Here is a 23679-nt window from a genome sequence, read left to right as displayed (position 1 = left end):
TTCATCTTGAAATCAGAGATATCACTTTCAATAATTTCTGGCATACCACTCCTTAACCCATCTTTAAGTTAGCTACTCACTTCTTTTAGCTTTCTTCTCATCTCACAACCAAACCTCAAAATCCACTCTACAATTCCCTCTCTCCTACCTATTCTAACCTATTCTAACCTACTCTGACCTTCTTCACTTGCTTACCTCCATCCTCCTTTTCTCTTTCTCTCACCCTCTTCTGACTCTTCCTCTTCTATAAATCTTTCCAGTTCTACCAATCTAACAGCCATTCCCTCTAACATTCTCTCTTCCCACAATAAAACTGACTTCCACCACCATTGATTATTTACACTTATTACTCTCTTATAATCCATTACCCTCTGTCCTTTTTTAAAACATATTAAACGTCAGTTCTAAAGGATAAGTGTTAATTCAAAAATTAGGTTTACTTAGACACATATTTACTCCAGATTAAACTTAAATAAAAAGGCTAATCATTTCCAACAGCAGAGCTGACAAATAAAATGTATACAACTTATTTTCAATTTTCCCAGATTTAAAGAGAACAAAGGATTTTAAAAGTATTATGTCTGATTTCCACGTTTTCCCTAAGCTACTATATTCACGATATCCCTTTCTAGCATAATTAACCCATACCAAACCGGTGTTATCCTAAGACTATTTCACCCCATTTCTTCAAGCTCTGTTTTTTTAAACAACAACAAAAACCAGAAATCACATATGGGCACTTTGTAATTGGTCACAGGAAACCCAAGCTAAATACCCAGCACAATAACCATGTCTGCATGCAGTCTTCAGAAATTAAACTGTGCAGCTGCACAACTGGGTCTTCCTACACTCATATTAGGGAGAGGGAGAAATCCCATGTGTGAAAAAGCAGCTAAGCACTGTGACTCCTTTAATTCTGCATAATGAATCAGATTGATTTCCAAGGCTTTTGTACTTTAGAGGGAATAAGCCCAAATCTCTTAAGCCCTTATTTTTGGCATGGAAAAGTCCAGCAAGGCTTGTGCAGCTGGTGACAAGGGCGGTAGGGGAAGGTGGAAGTATGAGAAAGTTTGAGAAGACTTTGTGTTTGCCATTGGTTTTGATCAGAGAGATTCTTGAACAAAGGGGAAAATGCACTTTTGAATCTGAGGCTGTATTCACACTGCAGAAATAATCCAGATTGACACTTTAACTGCCATGGCTCAATTGTATGGAATTCTGGGAATTGTAGTTTGTTGAGGCACCCAAACCCCTTAACACAGAAGGCTAAATATCTTACAAAACTATAGTTCCCAGAATTCCATAGCATTGAGACATGACAGTTAAAGTGATATCAAGGTGGATTATTTCTGCAGTGCAGATGCAGTCCAAGAGGAAGACTTTAGTACTGTTTTCTTTTCTGCATGGCTTCTACATATGTTTGCTGATGTGTGTGAGAAAGATGAGAGGAACTTACAAGCCACCTTCTTATTTCCTCTAGGTGAAGAGCGAAGGTCCTAAACTGGTGCCCTTCTTCAAAGCCACTTGTGTCTACTTTGTCCTCTGGCTACCAACCTCCAGCCCTTCGTGGTTCAGTGCCCTTATCAAGTGTTTGCCTATCTTCTGCTTATGGGTTTTCTTGCTAGCTCATGGAATCAACTTCCTGGTGGCTCACCAGAGCGCATGCAGAATCTTTGCTGGCTTGATATTCTCAGCGATAGGAGACGCTTTCCTCATCTGGCAAGAGCAAGGCTACTTTGTTCACGGTCAGTATGGTCTTCCAGTTTTGAAGGGCACGTGCCTTGGCAACTAAGCCTTCGGGGCACTTACTGGGTACTGTCAATGATTAAGCACACACCACTGATGTTTGCACAGAAACCCAATCTTAGGTTTCAGCAAACCTTGGGAAAGTTATGCTTTGAACTACAGGTCTCAGAATCCCCAAGCCAGCACAGGCACTGGTCAAACTGGGGGATTTGGGGACCATTGGCAAGAAAAAGTAACTCTCCCAAGCTCTGGGCTGGAGACAGGCCATATTTAACAGGAACTGAAGGTACTGTGACATAGGTCCCACCACACATGATACAAACACAACACTAATTTATTTACTGTTTCTGCAATCTACAAATCCTTTGAACAAATGGCCCCAACTACAGAAGATATAGGGCAGTTGCTGAAAATTAGATGAAATTAAAACATTACTATCATAATATCATAGTGAATATTTTGCTAGGGTTTGTGGGATAGTACACAAATACCCATTTAGGTAGCAAGCATTCATTTCCCTTTAATATTAATTCTGTCCAGACAATAGTGAAATGAGTGCATAAAGGACATCTTTTAAAGCTGTCTGAATCAGGGGACTGTCAGGTTCTGTTTTTTTTTTAACCCAGCATGCCATTTTTGACACATGGATTGATGCCATATTTGTGCTTTTTGGCTACATCAGTTTCTTTCCTAGAGAATTATCATGGAACAGTAGCCGATAACTTGTGGTCCAGTACCAATCCATGGACCACCACTTTTGAGTACCACTAGCCTAAAGGACAGATAATAATATGGGTTAATCCTCTGCCATCCCACTTTCTCAGCTTCTTATAAAATATCCCAGTTTCTCTCTCCTCTTCCTACATTACTTCTTTGTCCTCAGCTTACTTCAGTTGCTACAAACTGAGTTGAAAGTGCAAAAGGGGTCCTGCATTCAGTTAACTTAGCAGGAAGGAGTGGAGTCTTGTCCTTATCAGTAGACTGAGACAAAAGCAAACTGCTCAAGCCTCTTCTTGCTTTGGAATAGAACTGTGTGCTTTTGGAGGTAAGCAAAAGGAATAAACCTTATAAAAAGCAGGGAAGTGGGGACCCCTGCCAATTAAGAGGGGCTTTCTCTGATAGGTTTCTCTGTGAATAACAGCACCCCAGATCTGTACACACCTCTCTCGGTTTTCATCTGTGCAACATTGGAAGGAATGTTACTCCATGCCTCTAACCTGAGTGAATACTCAACTTTAGTTGGTTGTTACTGTGGGGCCATTCACACTGGTGGCATTGCTCTGGAAGGAACTGGGCAGATTCGGGGGAGGGGGCATCCCGAATCTCTCCGTTAGAAGTGCCCACTATGATTTGAGGGGCATTTAAAGCTGAATGCCTTACTCAGAAATCGGGTTTAACTTGAAGGTGCCTGCTGTCAATCAAGCGATCGTCACAGGTGACGTTTGCAGCACTCATTGGGGCATGTTCCCCCCTACTTTTTTTTAAAGAGCCAGGCACAAAATGCACCAAAATGCACACATTTTGTCAAATAAACCTCTTTTGTGTGTATGTGTGTGTGTTGTGGGCATCTGGGTCAGTGCAGGTTATTATTATTATTATTATTTTTATTATTATTAACTTTTATTTATAAAGCGCTGTAAATTTACACAGCGCTGTACATACAATCTTTTTAATTGGACGGTTCCCTGCCCTCAGGCTTACAATCTAAAAAGACAAAAGACACGACACAAAAGGAGAAGGGAGTGGTGGTGGGGAAGGGGCCTTGGCCCCATTTTCAACCCCAAAATGCAAGCTAATGCATCCTGTATCCCCCACTCCTTGCCACCTCAGAATGCCTCTTACACATGTAATAATAATAATAATAATAATAATAATAATAATAATTTCCTCACCTCGGAAATGCCAGAAAAGGATGTGATTGTCATACATTGTTTTTTGCTTTTAAAAGGCTACCCCTGAATTCCTTAGAGACAGTAGCAAAAGCATGTATCATTTTGCCAGTTTGAAGAGCAACAAATGTAACATTCAAATTGTTACATTCATTCTCAATTCTAGCCCTTTGCAACATTGCCCCTTTCATTCTCAATTCTAGCCCTTTGCAACATTGCCCCTTTGCTGGAAGCCAGCAAATGAAAGGGAAAGTTAACAAGCTGCTAGCCACGTTCTATCCATTTATATATCTGCCTCAAGAAAAAAAAACATGCGGATATTTTGTCAAAAATAATTTTAAAAAATAAAAAAGGGGGGAAGGTGTCTGATGGGAGCTCTGTTTGTGCCCTGCCTTTGACCTGGCCTGAACTGACTCTTTTCCTCCTGCTACATTCTCTTCAGAGGAGCTTTGCCATTGCCTTCCACTGAGGCTGAGAGAGAGTGACCTATCAGTCACCCAAAAAATCATGCGCATAAATTGTCAAAAATAAAAGAGGCTGCTTCTGTTGCAGCCTGATTTCCCTACATCCCCCGGCTTAGCCCTGCAGCCCAATTTCCCTTGGCAATCCTCCTCCTCCTCCTTCCTTCCGACCCTCCCCTCCCTTTGAGGTGCCCTGAATTTACCCTTCTCCCCCCTCCTTCATCCTCCTCCTGCTGCTCTGTTAGAGAATGCCCTCCATGGTTCCCTTCTTCCCACAGTTCCTTCATCCTCCTCCTCCTCCTCCTCCTCCATCCCCTCCTCCCCCCCCCCTCCCCCCCCCCCCCCCCCCGCCAGCCCTTTGCAGCCCAGTCACCCTGATTTCCCCTTTTGCCTCCTGTCACCCTTTGCATCCAGATTCCCCTTTTTCCTTCGGCTCTTTCCTCCTCCCCCTCCCCTCGGATGAGGGGAAGGAATGCTCTGACCTCTGCCCGCCCTCTGACCTTAATCCCTCCCTGAATTTGCCCAATCAGGATCGAGGGCAAGTTCATATTTCGCAGAACCCAGGTCTTTTCAGAAAAGATGGATTTTAGCCCGATTCCCAATAACTCGCACTTGTGCAAGCCTCGCCATGGATTGTGACAGAATCGGGCCCAATATGAACCTCATGTGGAAGAATCGATTTCAAAACTGGGTTAAAAGGTAATGTGAATGGGCCCGGTGTGTCTTCTGAGTCTTTTCTAACATATGGGGACCCTATAATGGGGTTTTCTTGGCAAGATTTGTTCAGAGGAGGCTTGCCATTGCCTTCTCCTGAGGCTGAAAGCATATAACGTGCCCAATGTCATTCAGAGGGTTTCATGGCTGAGCAGAGAATTGAACCCTGGTCTCCAGATTAGGCCTCCAAAATTAGCATCCCCCCTGTGTGTGTGTGTTTAACAGTGTGGATGTATGCCTGGAGGATGAAAAACCTCTTTGTGCCTTGATGCCTTCTCTTTGGTTAGAGCCTGAGGTTTTCTCCAGCAAATAAGCTAGTAAGCAAGCCTCCTTTGCAAGGAGATGGACTGTGACACATTGCCCAAAGCAGAGCATGAGTCAGAAAACTAGGGAAAGAAATCCTTTCTGTACTCTGACAGAAACACACTGCTTCACCTTGTAACCAAAAGAAGAGTGAGTAGCTGCTGTGATCAGCAGGAGGCCTTGGGTACTGTGACTGTTGTACATATTTTGCTAACCCAGCACTTCTTGGCTGCTTTGCAAAACCAATCTGGTTTGGCAAGCTGTGCTCAATCTGGAGAGTCAGAGCTAAATCCCAGGAAGACAGGTGTTGTTCTTTTGCAGGTGTGAGAAACCATTTTACTGATGGGACTTTCTAAAGGCTCTGCCAGAAATTTAAAATAATTCCAGTTTGATATGCTCCCCCCCTCTCTCTCTAGCTTCAGGGCACTTTTCAAAACTTGGCCATTTATTCCCCAAACCCTGCCACCAATTTACACTGATTGGATGATCTTCAGATGCTTTGGAGGTCACTACTGCAGCAGTAGCAAACAACAGCTAAGATTGTCTTTTACTCACTGAAGTGCTGGAAGTTATAATTATAATGTTTTTATCCTCACTGTGGATGCCTCTCCACAGTGCAGTAGAATAAGAGAGCGCCTAACCATTGCAACAGAGGGCCTCTGGCTTTCTCCCAGCAGTCCCTTACAGAGTGAGGGCAAGAAAGATGGGGAGTGAGTAAGACAGCCAGCATGGTGTAGTGGTCAGAGGAGTTTAACACACAGAAGGAATTTCTCTTAATTTTGAATGAAAAGAAAGTGGGGCCAGAACACATTCATGTGAATTCGCTAGTTCAGTGAATTTACGTGAATTCGAATTGCATTCGAACTGACTTCCCATTGCCCAAAAATAGCTTGCCATGGCCCGAAATTGTGTGTAGTAGTTTATCATGCAATAAGGTGATTGCGTTCGGACTGACTTCCCATTGCCCGAAATTGCATGTGGTAGTGTATAACACAATAACGTTAAACCCCATGATTGCATTCGGATTGCCATTGGATTATACTTCCCATTTCCCTTGTCTGATAACATCCAGAGTGTTGGACTAGGACTCCAGACTTAGTGTCTGACTGAGCATTAATCAAGCAGACACTAAGTCCCTACTCAGCCATGGGAATGCACTAGGTGGCCTTAGAGGAATGCAATAGCAAATGTCTTTTGAAAAAAATGTTGCCATGAAAATCTTAGGAGAGAGTCTCCAAAAATTGGAGTTGACTTGAAGGCTCAGAACAGCAACAACAGAGTATACATGGTGGCCCTGCCCATGGATGATTCTTGTCCTGGTTGTCACTTGCTTCAGTGATACCCCAGCCAAGATTCTCCCCATTTATGGCCAGAGAATGTCCTCTAGTGACAGCCCATTGTCCCTCTGTATGTCAGGTGCCAAAGGTGATGGATCAGAGGCATCATTTTAAAGTTCAGCCTGGGAGGATGCAAAAAAAGATTCCAATGGGTAACACTGAGCAAAAAGAAACCAACCATGGTGCCAGTGGTCATAGGTTTTCTGGGAGCTATCTCACATGGATTGACCAAACATCAGAATGGCATCACAGAAGATAGCATTACTACAGTAGAAATTACAAAAAAAATATACTATGTGGAACATACCATATTATCTGATGACACTTACCTGATTCCTACATTCTTGGATGAAATTTGAATCACTGATGGCCCAGAACTCCAGTGAATAACATCTGGCAGACTGTGAAACCAAGATCATACTAATAATAACAACAATGACAATGTGATCAGCACAGATTGCTAGTCACAGTTGTTTTTGAAGGAGAGGGGTTAATGACTGATATCCATAGCTGGGTCATGCAGTTATGCATAACAAAAGCGAGTCATCATATAAAATCTGTGAGCTGGCTGAAGATAAGGGTATTCTGGGTATAAACATGTGCATAAAATAGAGGCAATAGTGGGTGGACTGTGCCACTTTCCTCCCTAAACTGTACATTTGCCATTATTCCTCTTGTATCAGCATGATCTTAAATCAACAGAATGTTTATTTTTGCTGAGTTGTTCAAATAATATTGCAATCTGGAAGCACATAAATATATTGTAGAAGTTGCCATAGCTAAAATCCTGTTTTTGGTCCTTCTGTTACAGAACTCCCATGAATAGACTGTTCTCATGAGTAATGAATGTGACTGAGGGACAAAGATCTTTGGAACATGATGAGATGAAAGGGCAGAAAGGGATTAAGTAATCTCCCCAAATACGTTTTCTGCCAGGGTTTTATTATACGCACATGTATAGTAGTGATAACAGTAATAGTACTATTACCAGTAATAACACCCCTCTACTACTTTAGGGGAGCCAGTGTGGTGTAGTGGTTGGACTAGGACACTGGAGACCAGAGTTTGAATCCCTACTTAGCCATGGAAACCCTCTGGGTGACCTTGGGAAAGTCACATCATCTCAGCCTCAGAGAAAGACAAAGGCAAACTTCTCTGAACAAATCTTTCCAAGAAACCCTCATGATAGGTTTGCCTTAGACTGAGGCATCGTAAGCCAGAAATGACTTGAAGGCACACAACAACAAATACATGCATTTACAAATTGGGTGGAGAATCCTGTGGCCCTTCAGATGTTTTGGACTGTAATTCCCATGATGCCTCATCATTGACCATGCTGGGTGAAGTTGATGGAAACTGTAGGCCAAAACATCAAAAGGACCCAAGGTTCTCTACACTTGATTTATTCAGCATCACCAATCTGCATGGCACTTTATGAAGTGCACAATATAGTTAGGCCCTGAGGAATAGCCTCTTCCCTGAAAGATGAGAAGGGTTATTAGTCTTATGGATGACAAGCAGTGCTTTTATCATAATGTGTTCAGACTGAAATGGAGTGAAAGAAATAATGTAGGACAATCTAAGTTAATAGTGTATACTTCAATTTGTTTTAAATTGTACACTAAAGTTGATCACGTGTGAAAGTTGGGTTAGCTAAAAAGTGCTTGTAATTCCAGTAAAAGAATTTATGTTAGACCAGACTTAGAGCATTAGATGGACTTTGTATTTTCACAGTGACTTTGTATTTGACTTTCTATTTTCTTTTCAGAAGCTTCAAATCTTCTCAGCTGTTTCCCCCACTATGTTAATTATGGCTAAAAAGGAAATGGCAGTTACAAAGTTTATTAGAATCCTCCAGGGACCTTGACAGCCTATTGGTCATGTTCTGAAGCAAGCATTGAAATAAAGCCTTAGATGTCTTGTCAGTTCTGGGGCATTTTCATCTCTGAAATCCACAAGTAGTAATTCACACATTAGGATCTAAATATTCTAACGGCACTAGAACTCATCTGATCTTGGAAGCTAACCAGGGTCTGCCCTGGTTAGTACTTGGATAGGAGATGGGAGAATAGGAAATAAACTAGACTATATTAATCACTTAAAACAAAACAAAATCAACTAAAGCTATTTGAAACAATTTAAAACCATAGTGCATATGCAAATTTGAATTAAATCAAATTGGCCCCAAAGGTTATATAGTCACCCCTCCTTTTTCATGGGGGATCCGTTCCAGACTCCCTTGCGAAAACGGAATTTTGCCTATATTCAAGCCCTATTGGTGCGCACCTCATTCATTCTCCGTCCCTTATGCATAAGTGAGGGATGTAGATCTGAAGACCGCAAGAAAGGAGGGAGGACTGTAATAAGAAAGCTATGTTTTGGCTTGATGCCACAGGAACACCAGGGTTTATGCCAATCAGTTTTCTAAGGGTAGGTTATTCCACAACAGGTACCACAGTGGAGAAGCCTCTTTCCCACATCATCCCACAGTGTATCACTCATGGTGGTAGTCAGGATGCACAGGGAAGCCATTGAAATCCACAAACACCTGGACAAATTCAACAGGAAAGAGGAAAACCTTAAAGTAAACAAGGTTTGGCTACCAGTCCTGAAAAATAGCCAGATGAAGACTCAACAAATGCAAATGAGAAATCTCCCAGGGTCAGGGGTTTCCCAACAGACAATGAGCATTAATCAAGCAGACACTAATCCTCTTTTGCAGACCCTCCCACCCTGAGGCCTGCCATTTGCAACAGAACAATCCACATGCAAATCACTCCTGCCTTTCCAGGGTCACACAGTACACACACACACACACACACACACCCCTCTCCTTTCCAGGCAAGCATTCTCTGAAGATGCCAGCCACAGATGTTTGCAAAATGTCAGGAACAAATTTTTCAATTTTGTTCTTTTGCAAACTTCAGGGCTATTCTCAGTCTACTTACACTTGCCTGTTATACACAGGCAGTATCATATTTGGTACAGCACTCAGGGAATTAAACCAGACATAGAATACAAAATTCTCAGTTAAATTATTTTGTTTTGTATTGTAAAATTGCCACTGTGATTTCAATTAGTCCCTGTTCATTCAATCTTTATTTGATTTCTCCTTTCCCCAGGTTTACTGATGTTTGCCATCACACACATCCTGTATTCCTCAGCATTTGGGATAAAGCCGTTAGACCTGAAAGCTGGCCTGGTGATGGCGCTCATGTCCAGTTTCTGCTACACTTTCCTGTATAGCTACCTCTCAGGCCCATTCACCTATCTAGTGGCTGTCTATGTTGCCTTGATTGGCTTCATGGGCTGGCGGGCCATAGCCGGTGTGCAGCTGTGCAACGATCTGTGGACTTGGACCAAGCTCTCCGCTTGCATTGGCTCAGTGCTCTTCATGGTGTCAGATCTGACCATTGCTGTCAATAAGTTCTGCTTTCCAGTGCCCTACTCACGGGTCATCATCATGGCCACTTACTATGCAGCTCAAATGCTCATTGCACTTTCTGCTGTGGAGAGCCGGGATGAGGAGGTGTTCAAGAAGCAGAAGTAGATGATGACGTCCATCCCAAACTCAGCTGAGGGGCACTGTAGCTGCATTCATCCATACCTGAGGACGGTTCTGATTCTTTAGGTGAAACGGTGATTCCTTTGCTTCCTCAAAGTGTTTTCTTTAGTGTTTAGCTGGCTTTCCTCCAGGCTGATTTGCTGGTGTGTGGATCTCACACTGGAAATTTAGATTGTTCTCGCAGAACTTACTCTCTGACCTTTCCCCCTGCCCCTACCTTGGAAGCTGTAGGAGTCTTCTCAAATAATTCATGGTATTTGTATAATGCTGAACATTCCAGAAGGAGAAGACTAATTTCAGAAGGAGGTGGGCAGGGGGAGAATATACAACATGTTGGGGATCAAGAGCCTTACTGTCAACACTGAATGTGCAAAATCATGTGAAAAGGAGCCCTGGTGCTGTTTGACTGAGCCCTGTTTTTGTGTGCATTGCAGTACAACTGTGAAATTACTGTGTTTCTACACAAGGAACCCCCAGGGCCTGAACAGCATGCAGGAGCATTGAATGGGAGTTTGTATGAGTAGTACAGCTTGTGCTGTCCCTGTGAGAAATCAGTCTGAATTCCAGATTCATACAACCATTTATTTATAGGCCATTGAAAGCCTTTCTTCTGAATGTGAATTCTGTTGAGCCTCTGGCATTCTTCAGACTTAAAAGCAACAACAAAATGCAACAATAATCTCAGGCATGGAGTGGGGAGATGGGAAATGCGTTCTTCTTATCCCTTTCTTCTTTAAAAAGGAAGTCATGATATACCATTAATTGGCTTTTTCAAGCAGAAACCTTTCGCTATGTGTAATCTCTGCTTAGAGCAACCAAATGTGGAACTGAAGAATAATTCAAGTATCTTCAAAAGTCTCTGTCACCAGATGAGTTGCAATTGAATGGGCCGGCTGATGAAGCTACCTGCTTTTCAGATCTGCTATCGTCACAGTTAGATGGCCTGGGAAGAACTGGGAGCCAACTTCTCTACCCTGTCATACCCATCTCCAAAATCCCAAACAAAGCCAGTGGATGGAAAGAGGGCACAACAGCGATGATGCAGACATGATTGCTTAGTGGTACTCTGATCACTGTGAATGAAGGCTGTGTTATGGATCACTAACAAGTATTAGCAAGTTATTGTTTCTACAATGAGCTTGGACTATCAGGGAACAATATTCATTCAGTGAAGCCAATGGGCTTCCATGGATTTGTGCATGTGGAATTTGTATGTACCAGTTCCTATGGACACATGCACATCAATGTTGAGTTGACTTTCTCATCCTCTTCAACTAGAATTCTAGAGTCTGCAGATGCCTTCATGCATACAGTTGCAATGCAGGTCATGTCAGCAGGCACAGCAGCCCTGTCACTAAAGTGCTGAGAGAGTTAGTCAATGCACCACTTTTCTAAGCCATTTATCCATCTTCACAGGGCAGCACTAAGGTGCTATAGATCAGTCTGGGAGAGTTTTCAGTTGACCTGCCCTGCAGCAGTCTGCATGAAGACCCCTCTGTGCATGTCCTCTTTGTTACTCATGGAACTTTTGGGGACAGAGGGAGAATGCCTCTTCCTTACACACTGTATTTGACTTGGTTCACTACTCTTTACAGTCTAGAAAATGGAAGATCTTGAAGCCTTTCTTTCTTTCTTTCTTTCTTTCTTTCTTTCTTTCTTTCTTTCTTTTGTCTGAACAGTTATTAGATGCCACTTACAGTTAGATAATTCCTCTCTTGTGTTCTGTCATTAGAATTCTGTCTTTTCTTGCACTGTGTGGACAGGCAACTTTTAAATTAGTATTTTGATTTTATCTGTCAAACCAGAGAGCATGTAGCTTATAAAAGACCCCCCCACACCCTTTTTAAAAAAAGTTAATTCTTAGGTAGGGGTATCTCTAAAGCAGTGCTCAACATATTCCAGATTGTTTCTTCTCCCTCCCCTCAGTAAATATTATTTGATAAAATCTGCACATGGCCGCATCCTTGTATTAGAAGTGACATGCAACATACTCTAGTCCTCAGGATCTAGCAATGAACCATTGCTCTCTAGAAGAACTTGTAGAAGAATTTACATTTGCCAAGGTGTGCCCAGCGCCATAAAGGAATATCTATCTGTTCAGTTATGAACATGGAAAGTGCCTCAGTGATTTGCATTATAGCTCCAGCAGGCACTGGAAATCAGTTGTGGAAATATGCTAGAGATCCTAATTGTGCTATAAATGTACATCGCTCTTATACCACTTCCACAGCATTTCCCAAGGGAATTTCTGAATATTTAAGTAGGTGAATGTGCTGAGAATTCTCTACGGTGTACCTCTAGCTTGTCTCCTTGCCACAGTGCCAGGGCTTCCAGTACATCTTGAATGACTATTACATTTAATCTCTGGTATAGTGTAATTCTAAGTCAAACCATTTCGAAAGCATAGATTGAAAACAGACTAGAGCAATATAACCCTGCACTTCAGGTAAATGCTGAAAGCTGCTGTTTGCTGTAGTTTTATATTGCAAAGGGTAGGATTTATGCTGCTGACAAGATATTCATAGAATTGTAGAACTAGAAGAGTCCACAAGGGCCATCTAGTCCAATCCCTGCCATACAGGAAGATATAGTCAAAGCACTCCCAACAGATGGCCATCCAGCCTCTGTTTCAAAACCTCCACCACACTCGGAGGCAATGTGTGCTTACTGTCAGGAAGTTCTTCCTAATGTTTAGATGGAATCTCTGCAAGTCCCATTAGCTCCAGCCAGCAGAGCCAATGGTGAGGAATGATGGGAGCTGCAGATCGACTACATCCCTATCCTTTCTCCATGGATTTGAGAGTGCTGGCATCTGTATGGTGAAATTTTTATATAGTTTATACTGAAAGTCAGACAGAAAAAAACTGATTCAGTTTGGGCTATGAGTGCCAATAAGGATTGCAGTGTTATTTCAGTCTAGACTCTCTTTCTCTTTCTCTCTCATTCTGACTCTGAAAGTAATAATTAAATTTGTTTTATTTATATACCGCTATTCCAAAGATCATAGCGGTGAACAGCAAGTAAGCTAATTTGCCCCCAACTGGGTACTCATTTTAGCGACCTCGGAAGGATGCAAGCCTGAGTCGAGCTTGGGCCCTTTTGCTGGTCTTGAACTAGCAACCTTGTGGTTTTGAGTGAATGGCTGCAGTACAGGCATTTAACCACTGCACCACCAGGGCTGAGTACTGAGCCCATATTGCACAAATAACTGTGCTGCAAAGCTTGGAATGGAAATAGAGTAGAGGGGAGCTTGTGCCTATTTGGTCTATCAGACTGTAATTGATGCTTTGGAATAACAACAACAATAACAACATTTATTTATGACACCCTTTCCACCAAAGGGTGGAACATCAAACATATATAATCAAAAACAGACAATAAAACACAACAATATAACAGGCAAAAATACTAAGATACTAAAATAATACACAAATATACTAAAACAAACTCTTTATTCTGTTAAGTTTCCTTTTGCAGACACATGCATCCACCTAAATTCCTGAATGCTTCTACACTATGTCAGTAGACTCTAATTAGGGTTACTTTCTAACCCAGTACCCCATTGGAAGCAGCAGTGGTAACAGCTCAGCATTTCTGCTGTGGAATATTTGACAGGGAATAAGGCAACCTTTTTAGAACTATTCAAAGAGATAGTCATGTTTTAGGAAAATGAATCTAGTAGCACCTTTTTGGCTAACTGGGAAGAAGAAATTTCTAACATAACAAAGATTTCTAGCTACAATCCACTTTATCAGATGCAACACTCTTAAGAGTGCTAGAATCCAGGACTCAGTCAGTTATACTTTGTGCTGTGTGTCACAGGGATGCAATTTAACTTGTAGAAGATCTTGTTTTAGGGTAGTATGTTGGTCAGAATCAGGATGGCAGTATGGTTTGTTTGTCTGGAGTTCTCATGTGGTGAGTCATAAATCTTATAATGCTTAATGAAAAGACTTTTTTTTTTAAAAAAAATCATGATCAAGGGAAGATTTCTTGACTGACTAATTGTGTTCTGTTCTAAACTGTCTGGGCCTGGTTGATCATATGATCTGGACTGAACATTTTTATGGGTAAATCTAAATTATCTTTGGGGGTATTTCGTTGTGTGAAAAGCTGATTGTTGTGAATGTAAAAGAGAAAAGGAAGGAGAGGCATTTGAAATGCAAATGAGCATTTTGGCCAAATTTAGGTTTTGCTTTCTCCACAGGCTCAAGAAGCAAGTCACACCTTATGTGTGAATAAAACATCTGAGCAGCCTTTGTGCAGCTTGCCTGTTCACAAGACCTTCTAGGTCTGAGCTGCATAGATTGTTCCCAATGAGATCCAAGGAGGCAAGAATCCTGTTGGTTATTTGCATAGAACCACTGGATCAATTATTGACTGGTGAGTGAACTCATAAGTAAATCATAGTGATACAGTGAGTATACTCTAGTTGGGACTAGTGATATGCCTTAGGCTGTTGGCTTGATACTAACTCCTGTATCTGTTCTTCTGGAATCCCCTGCTGTAAGTCTACAGTTTGTGAAAAAGGGGGGGGGGCAGGGGACTCACAATGTACAATCTAGATATAGCCATTGGGGGCCATAAAGTTTGAAGAAAACATAGAGTTGGTCTCAAAAGCAAAAAGGGAGCAGTGGTGAGTCACTGTTACAGCTATGTTTTAAAAATAAAACTAATTGTTTTAACATTTCTCAAAAGTAAAACAATTCATTACTTTTGTTTCCTTTTGGGGGAAGAATACACCCATCTGAATACTCGTGGGTGGCTGGAGAAATAAAATACCTTCACCTCCCATCTACCTCATTGTCACCTCAGCACCACAATTTACTGTAAGTCACCTCGGGTCCTGTACCAGGAGAAAACTGAGATGTAAATTAAACAAACAGAGAATGAGGTAGCAGCTCAAACCAGTGCTTCAATCTTGTCATATGTCTCCTCTACCATTTAGTGATGACATGCCCCATATTACTAGAAAAATAACAGAAAGGTTACTTGTACCACAGGAGTAGTAAATTTACCCTTCATGAAACCAAAGGAACTATTTAGATGTAACTAGATACATTTGGAAGCTCTCAACAACCCACTCACTTCTTTGGTGTTCTTGATAGGTGGACATCCATTTTCTGCTGAAAAACATTGCAACAAAGGAGACCCTGGCACTCTTCTTGGCAGCCAGTTTTACTGTTGCTCACAGCGTCATAAAACCCTTGCTAATATTTAGCTGTGATCCACTTTCTGGTAATTTAAGCCCATTAGCTTGGGTCTTGTGCTCTGAAGCAACAGAAAACAAATTTACTCCGTCAGCTTCACACAGCTTTTCCAGTCATCAAGATCATGCTCATATAACTTCCTAACTGCCTTTTCCAGGAAAAAAACATCCAATTTTGGAGAAGGACCATAGCTCAGAGGAAGAGCATATGTTATGTAGATTATGTGTAGAATGTTCAAAGTTCAACCCAGGTAGGGATGGAAAATACCTCTGCCTGGAGCTCTGGGGAGCTGCTTCCAAACAGTGCCAACAGTACAGAGCTAGATAGATTAATGGTTTGACTTGGTCAAACCATGGTCTGAGATAGCTCACACCAGAGGCTCAGTGCAGAAGGTCCCATGTCTAATCCCTGGCATTTTGAGGTAAAAATACAGGAACAATTCCTGCTGAAAACTACTGCCAGTCAACCCGTAGGCCAGGATTAGGCAACTTGTGACCCTCCAAAAGATGCTGGACTGCTGTGCACATCCTTCCTTGCCAGCACAGTTGATGGTGAAAGATGGTAGCAGTTGCAGTGTCCAACAACATCAGGAGGGCCACAAGTTGCTCACCTGAGTGTAAATGGTGCTGGGTCATGATCTATGAAATAACTTCCTGTGTAAAATAACTTTCCTACTTTTCCATCATTTTCATTCAAATTTGGTTTTCAGCACCTTCACCATCTTCTATGACAATTGTCCAGTTTGCATCCAGTCTTAATTTTGCTCAAGAAAATCACTTGTTTCCAACTGGCACCAAAATCACAAAGCAAAGGAAGAGCATTTCTGCTTGAGTCAAAGTTGAGTAAATGGTTCTCTGGATTAGGGCTTGCTGGGGAAAAAAATTAAGCCCTAACTTTACTCTTGGTTCTATTTAGTCTGAGATCTTTTCAGCTTGCCCACTCACTCCAGTCTTAAGTGCCATGTAATATATCACAAATGGGCATAAAAGCACCATGAGCTGCTCCTTAATTGTCTGCTAGCTACAAGCACTCATTTCTTCATCCAGATGCTAAGCAGATTTCATACCCATGTCTTCCCTTGCAGTCATTGCTGAGGACGTATTTTCTCTCTTAGAAGAGTCACCAGGAACACTTTCCTTTAATGTGTGTCTTTTTTGTGTGTGGGCAAGATTTTATTTGTACATAGTGGGTCTACACTGGGTGCATCCAGAGAGAGATCTTTGTTTTTATTTGCTTTAAAGTAAATTCTGAGTTATGGTGACCCTATCATTGGGTTTTCTTGGCATTATTTGTTCAGAGGAGGTTTACAATTCCCTGCCCCTGAGTCTGAGAATGTGTGACTTCTCCAAAGTCAGCCAGTGGTTTCCCATGGTTGAGTGAGGACTCAAACCCTGGTTTCTTGGAGACTTAGTTCAACACTCAAACCACTACAGAATGGTGGCTCTCTTACTGTACACTATTAACATGCAGCTATTCCATCTTCCCCCCACCCATTTTTTTTTTTTTTTTTTGGTAAGAGAAAAAAGTTGGAAGAAACAGTGGAAAATGAATTACATCTGCCAATTGAAAATGCCATCCCCTCCCTCCTTTGAACTTGTATGAATGAGACAATGCCAATGTATAGTAAAGACGTCATCTGGAATCTCCGTCTACCACCAGTGGCTGGTGGCTTCCATGTCAGTGGGGGTGGAATCTGTTTCAGGTTTTAATTATAACTTGAAAGGAATTAGTCAAGGTGCTGAATCTGTTTTGGATAATACCAGTCTGGACTAAAGTTCAGAGTGGATTCCCATGCCCACTGACATGAAAGCACTGTCAATGCCATACTTAAAAATGGAATCCAGAACAGTGTGATCAGAAGAGTAAAATGCCTCATTACATAAAGCAATTCCCTTTGAGATCACCTCCTACTAGCTCCAAACAGCATTTGTTCTATTCCGTTTCAAGATATATACTTTTAAAAAACAGCTCTGGCAGAGAACCAATTGCGCCCATAGCTCTACATGTAGTTCAGCATCCTCCCACTGCCCAACATGCCCTGGGAGGCATCCCTGTTGCCATCACTGGTGGAGAATGAAGAGAAAGGGAGAGGAGATGAGACCATAGAGCAGTGGTTCCTAAGCCTTGATCCTCCAGGTGTTTTGGATTTCAACTCCCAGGAGCCCCAGCCAGGTTGGGCAACTATCAGGAATTCTTGGATGTAAAGTCCCAAACATCTGGAGGACCAAAGTTTGGAAATCCCTGCCATAGAGAAACAGCTAGTCTCTGTTTAGCTATGTGGAAAGAAATGAGGGTGTGCTCTCAAATAGAGGGCACCTACCTTTCCCTTCCCCCAAGAGCTCAGAGCAGTGAGACCTCTATAGACTGAATTGCCTTGCCCCTGCCTCCTTTACCCATGGGTAAATGAAAGCAGTGGGAGTCCCAGCTGGGGTTTGATATCTGTCAGGCAGTGGGAGGTTATTGGATGAAGCACAAGAGCAAGATAGCTCTCTGTGCCCTGTCCAAAAAGGAACTTACTGGTAGGTGCATAGATGTCACCAAGAAAATGCTGGCCTGTCTCTGCAAGAACTTTATATGTGTATTTTGTGGTTGTTGTGTGCCTTCAAGTCGTTTTTTAATTATGGCAATCCTAAAGTGAACCTATTACTGGGATTTCTTAGCAAGATTTGTTCAAAAGGGGGTTTGCTGCCATTGCCTTCTCCTGAGATTGAGAGAGTCTGACTTGCTCAAGTAGGTTTCATGGCTGGGCTGGGAATCGTACCCTGGTCTCCAGAGCCATAGTCCAACACTCAAACCACTATGCCACATTGGCTCTTTATTTATGTATTCATACAGATAAATACACCGATAAATAATAAAATGGTTTTGAGAAGAAAAGAAATTGTGGTTATTACAAATTTATGTCCTTGTCATGGCTCCAGTTATTTAATTACTGTCCTTGTTGACTGTTTGCCTGTAGCATTGCTGTTTTGGCATCTTGAGGTCAGATGAGGAGCAATTGGCAGCAAGGCTAGGGACATTCTCAAAAATATGAAGAAATTTTCACAGTACTATGGGAAGGCCTGATGGTTTAAAATAATATAAAATGTATAATCTTTTGGGCTTTAATGCTGTTGCATAATATGGTCAACATTTCATTCATGTGAGAAATTGTGTCTGGTTTGGATGAGATGGTCATAAGGAGATTTAGCAATTTGGCATCTTCATTCATCTAGTCTGTTCATCTGTTGGCCGCACCATGACCTCTGCCCCTTGTCCAATTGTAGGGTGAACCAGCTTATCCTGTGCCTAGCTTTTGCAGATTGGCACCTCTTCTGGAAAAAAACTAGTGCAGAAGTAATATTGAAACAGTGTGCTTTCTTAGGTGGATAGATGGGTACCAAGAGAAAATGAGTATTAAGATCACTACAAAGTTCTATTTAAATATTCCTCAGAAGGGCATCCTTTGCTCTGAACAGGGCTTAAAAATCAATTTGCCAGTAGCAGATGGTGAGTTGAAATGTGCTGTCACAGTCCCTGAATAATGTATTGTAAAATGACATTGTCTTTTTAAAGCAAATGTAGTGTGTGTGCATGTACTTGCATGTGGAGATATTTCCTAGATGATTTCCCACACTTGTATTGTTGCTTTGTTTGCACTATATGAGGTTATTTGTAACAAACTCAGCAACATATTTTTTTACTGCAGACATTGGGGAAGGATAAAGATAATTAAAAATCAAATACATTTTCAACTTGGGGAAGTTTAATTGTGCAGTCTTAGCTCTTTTAAAGCATATATGGTCTTGATGGGTTAAAGTTTCAATTACCATTTACATTTTTTGTCTTTTGGGGGAAAAAAATCTTTTTTTCCTCTTTTGAAATAAAATTCTAGTTATTTGTTTTGTCATCTTACTCCATTTCTCTGCATGGTGTCCACTCTCCTTTCAGTGAGTTTAACTTCCTGCACCTCCAGATATGTCTCATATAACTCGCTACAGTAAGGTAATTCATTTTATTTTATTTGCTTTAGTTATTTTAAATCACTTTAACAATTTAAATACTGGTACTCTAAAGCCAGTAGTTTAATACTAAGTGGGCAATTATTTCTGAACTGCATACTACTACCCCTTGTCATCTCTTGCAGATCTAAAAGAAATGTGCTTGTCAGGATTCACAGACAAATGTTTCCCTTGCTCAGTTTAATTAGCTGAATTTAACACCCCACCCCAATGCTACTAATTATGGATTGTCTTTGACTGGGATTTATGGAAGAACAGGTAAAAGTATTCCATATATTGACTGTGGGAGGGGGAATACCTCATAATTCAGCAAGCAAAAAAGTAGCATCTCAAATCTTGTTTCTGTGTGCAGACCACAATTGTGTTGTTCCTGTATGGGCAAAGGGGTATTGTGAGGGTGTGGGGCAAGAAACAACATCCTGCATATGAGATATGAGGCTTGGTAGCCTACATCACCCAGTAGAGTGCAGTGCTTTATCCTGCTAGGAATTTTGAAATACTGGAAATTGAGTCCAAAGCATTTCCTCACTGAAAGTCTGGGACTTAGGAAATCTGGGAAAGCAATGGCAGCTTTCCCCCTTCCTAGCTGCCATTGCTGGGTACTGCCTAGGAGCCTCCCTCCCACCCCAGATCATAATTGGTGGGAGAATCACATTTCAATGCATCAAGGCCCCACCTTCCATGGTGGTGATGCTGGTAGACATAGTAGAAAGAGATGCTGAATGACTCCTTCTACAATGTCCAACCATATATATACTCCTGAAATCCCAGGTGATGCAAGTGTATGTTACCAACAAGACTCTGGTCATGGTCAATCACAGAATCATAGAATTGGAAGAGACCTCAAGGGCCATCCAGTTCAACCTCCTGCCATGCAGGAATACACAATCAAAGCACTCCTGACAGATGGCCATCCAACCTCTGTTTAAAGACCTCCAAGGAAGAAGACTCCACCACTCTCTGAGGGAGTGTGTTCCACTGTCAAACAGCCCTTACTCTCAGGAAGTTCTTCCTGATGTTGAGGTGTTATCTCATTTCCTGCAGCTTAGAAAAATGAATGGTGTGTGCTGCTGCGCCGCCACGCCCAAGCCCCATTATAATGGTGGCACTTAGTCTGGAACCCCCCCTTCCTAAAATCCTGGCTACGTCCCTGCAGTGGTTAGTATTGTTCTTCTATGATGGAGGGTAGTTTCAAGCATAATCTCAGAACAAAACACAAACTGACAAAGAAGAGGAAAAAGTGGCCAGCATCTTGTTTTTCAAATTGTGGACAGTATCAATTAGTTTCTTTAAAATTTTGCCTAATGTGCAAAGACTGTATTCAGAGGTTGCAACTTAAGCCTTTTGCTGCAATGAGGGCTTTCCTATACTGCAGCATGTGTGTTGCCTTCAATGTAGGCTCATGCCAAACTGTGTGCATACCATCCATGTATACCACAGCAGTAATCCTATGCTTAATTAATACTAAGTTTATTGCTTCCTCATTCTTGGTAGTTTACAGTTTGTTCCTCTGATTTTGCTTCTTTGTCCATAGATTATCGTTTTTTTAAATTTAAAAATTCAGTGCACAGTTTTGACGACTATTTTGGGAGTTAAACATGTGTCTACAATTTGGGATCATTGGGATTTCAAAGTATTTAAAGCTCTGGCTGAACTGGGGCCCTGTTTTGCATGTTGTCCCCACACTGATATAGCATGACTAAAAGATGGCATCTTGCACTTGTGCTAGAATATGTTGCTTTCAGGGAGTAATAACAAAACAACAACAACATGCTTAGGTTTTGTATCAGAGCATTAGGCAAAAGGTAATATGCAAAACAGTTTTATGGTGAAAGACTTGGCTCTTAAAAGCAGAATATAAACATTTTAAAGATATAAACTGGTATCAAATTAATTTTGGGTTTTTTCACATATTATGCAGTGACAGGTTCAGATTTGTCATGGTCTATCACTCTCAGAATCTCCTAGCACAGTTGGGGATTCTGGGAATTGTCTCTAAATGTAACTTTCCCTTGCTCTGGACCACACCCAACCTGCTGATGAGCATACCCATTGTGAAACATATGTCTTCACTGAGCATTTTGAGTGAACCTTCAAAACAGGAGTGGGCAAAATGCAACCCTTGGGACCCCTAAGTGTGGTTCCCGAAACTTCCAAAGCCCCAAACCCTCTCCAAAAGTTTTTTTTTAAAAAATCAGACAGATTTTCTGGTGTTTTTTGCCTCTAACACACTGCAAAGCTGCCCAAACCCAGTGAAAAATGGGTAGTTTGCTTCCCCTAATCACCCAAATGAAAGGGGGGGGGGAACCCCAGCCAAATGGTGCTGGACGTGATCTTTTATTTAGGGAAGGGTGTTTAGCAATAGCAATAGCGATTGCAAGTACATTTCTATACCACTTATCAGTGCACTTAAGTACTCCCTAATCAGTTTACAAAGTGTAAGGCAATTGCCCCCAACAATCTGGTTACTCATTTTAGTGACCTTGGAAGGATGCAAGCCTGAGTTGAGCTTGAGCCTCCTGGCTGCGACTGAACTCGCAACCTTATAGTTTGTGAGTGAGTGGCTGCAGTACAGGCATTTAACCACTGTGCCACTGAATTCTGTAGTGCCCCATTAAACTAAAAAGCCCAGAATTCCATAGGATGCAACCTTGGCAGTTAAAGTGGAATTATTGCACTATAACTGTGTAATGTGAATAGGCCTCTGTTTTTTTAGAACTGAAGAAGCAACAGATTGTGCTTCTCCATAACATTTATTAAGACAAATTATGTTCACGCTCAAAGTTCACCAACTGTAGCATAGCCCTCTTTCCTGTCTCTGTCCAGACTGAAAGATGCCAGAAGGGCATTGCACATTTTCAGGGAGGGCATAGATCTTGAGAAAGCCAAATCAAAGGCACCTTCACATAGCACTGGAAGTTTAAGGTTGTGGCCACCATACTGTTGCTAGGTTTTCAAAAAAGCAACAAGGGCAGTCAAAATTCATGACGTGTGGAGTTGTTGATCAGAAAGTAGCTATTAACAAGTTTGTCTTGTACCTAAATACCAAATTAAGGTATTGATTTCAATTAATTTAACCGTGTATTTCTCTGTAAAATTAACACATTGTCCACATGCATAAATTACATGTTACATGCTTCTGTTTTTATGAAGGGGCCACAACCCAAAATACAGCATTTTTTTGGGGGGAGGGGGGCATCTACTTCAAATCTATATAGAAGAGAAAGTTTTCCAATTCTCAAATAGGGGACACTCCTTATAATAACACCTGCCAGTCCTATAAGAGGCAGACTTTATGGCCCTCAGAGTTAATCTAGTGAGTTGCAAATTATTTCCTCTTCCCACTAACCAACAACATTTTCAGCATTGTAAAAATATGGAGCAAATCTCTGGTCCCAATTCCCAACACTGTACTGGGCCAATAAAAACTAAACATAAACATTGGTATGTGGGCCATTGCTAACATAGACTTATAATGAAAACTGTAATTGGTTTGAACTCAGATGCAAATACAATGTGAATGTTACAATCTTTCATGCTAGGTCTGTTTTCCTTTTATTTTCAGTTTAGAGAATGTTCTGTTGTGTGCATTTTTCTTTTACATGTAAAATACCTTACATGCATATAGATATACTAGAAAATAAAAAATCTCTGGCCAAAATGCCAAACGTGTTTGATAGATTTTTCTCGTTGTTGCTCAATTGTTCTAAACCCAGAGGTGGGTGAGGTCCTGCTTTCATGTTAAAATTACATTTTAGGAGTATTGTTTGAAAAGAGCTGCATATATTCTGTCTGAACAAGAGATTATTAAGGGAATCTATGACAAGTTACTAAATCTGGGCAACTCACATGCTCTCAACCTCAGGGAAGGCAATGGCAAACCTCCTCTGAACAAAGCTTACCAAGAAAACCCATGGTAGCATCTCCTCAAGGTTGCCGTAAGTCGGAAACGAATTGTAGGCCCACAGCAACAATGACAAATACTCTCACTGAAGTGCAGCTGAAATGGTTAGTTTTCCACCACTCCAGGGGTGGTGTGTGTACTTAAGAGAATTTAGTTTGCACTTTAGCAAAACAATATCTTTACTATGTGCTTAATGTGGCTGTGGTACATGATGCTCTATAATAAAATACTATTAATGGTTGCTGCTAATAAAAATGAAAAAATGGACACTAGAAACCATTTCTTGTTCACTAACTTTTAACACCAGTGAATGATCAGAGATAGGATTTAAGTGGAACCAAAAGAAAAGGAAAGGCAAAAGACAATGGACGTTATCAGACAAGGGAAATTGGAAGTATAATCCAGTGGCAATCCAAACACAATCATGGGGTTTAATGTTATTGCGTGATAGACTACCACACGCAATTTCAGGCAATGGGAAGTCAGTCCAAATGCAATCAGGGGTTTCACATTATTGCGTAAGAGGTGATCACATTCAATTTTGGGCAA

At 41.4% G+C, this 23679-nt stretch overlaps 1 protein-coding gene across 1 annotated transcript in view; it reads left to right on the top strand.

The window, feature by feature from the left end:
- The window catches only part of TMEM86A (transmembrane protein 86A), a 56144-nt gene extending 43085 nt beyond the window's left edge, over positions 1–13059 (top strand). The window contains exons 2-3 of the mRNA XM_042476561.1: positions 1481–1745; positions 9573–13059. Coding sequence (XP_042332495.1) covers positions 1481–1745; positions 9573–10000 — 693 coding nt within the window. The 3' untranslated portion in view covers positions 10001–13059. The remainder of the gene's footprint in view (positions 1–1480; positions 1746–9572) is intronic.
- Positions 13060–23679: the final 10620 nt, after the last annotated feature.

The sequence above is a fragment of the Sceloporus undulatus genome, chromosome 1 (genome assembly GCF_019175285.1).
Source record: "Sceloporus undulatus isolate JIND9_A2432 ecotype Alabama chromosome 1, SceUnd_v1.1, whole genome shotgun sequence".
NCBI lineage: Eukaryota > Metazoa > Chordata > Lepidosauria > Squamata > Phrynosomatidae > Sceloporus > Sceloporus undulatus.
The sequence above is the reverse complement of the archived record's forward strand: the minus strand, read 5'-3'. Positions and strand labels throughout refer to the sequence as shown.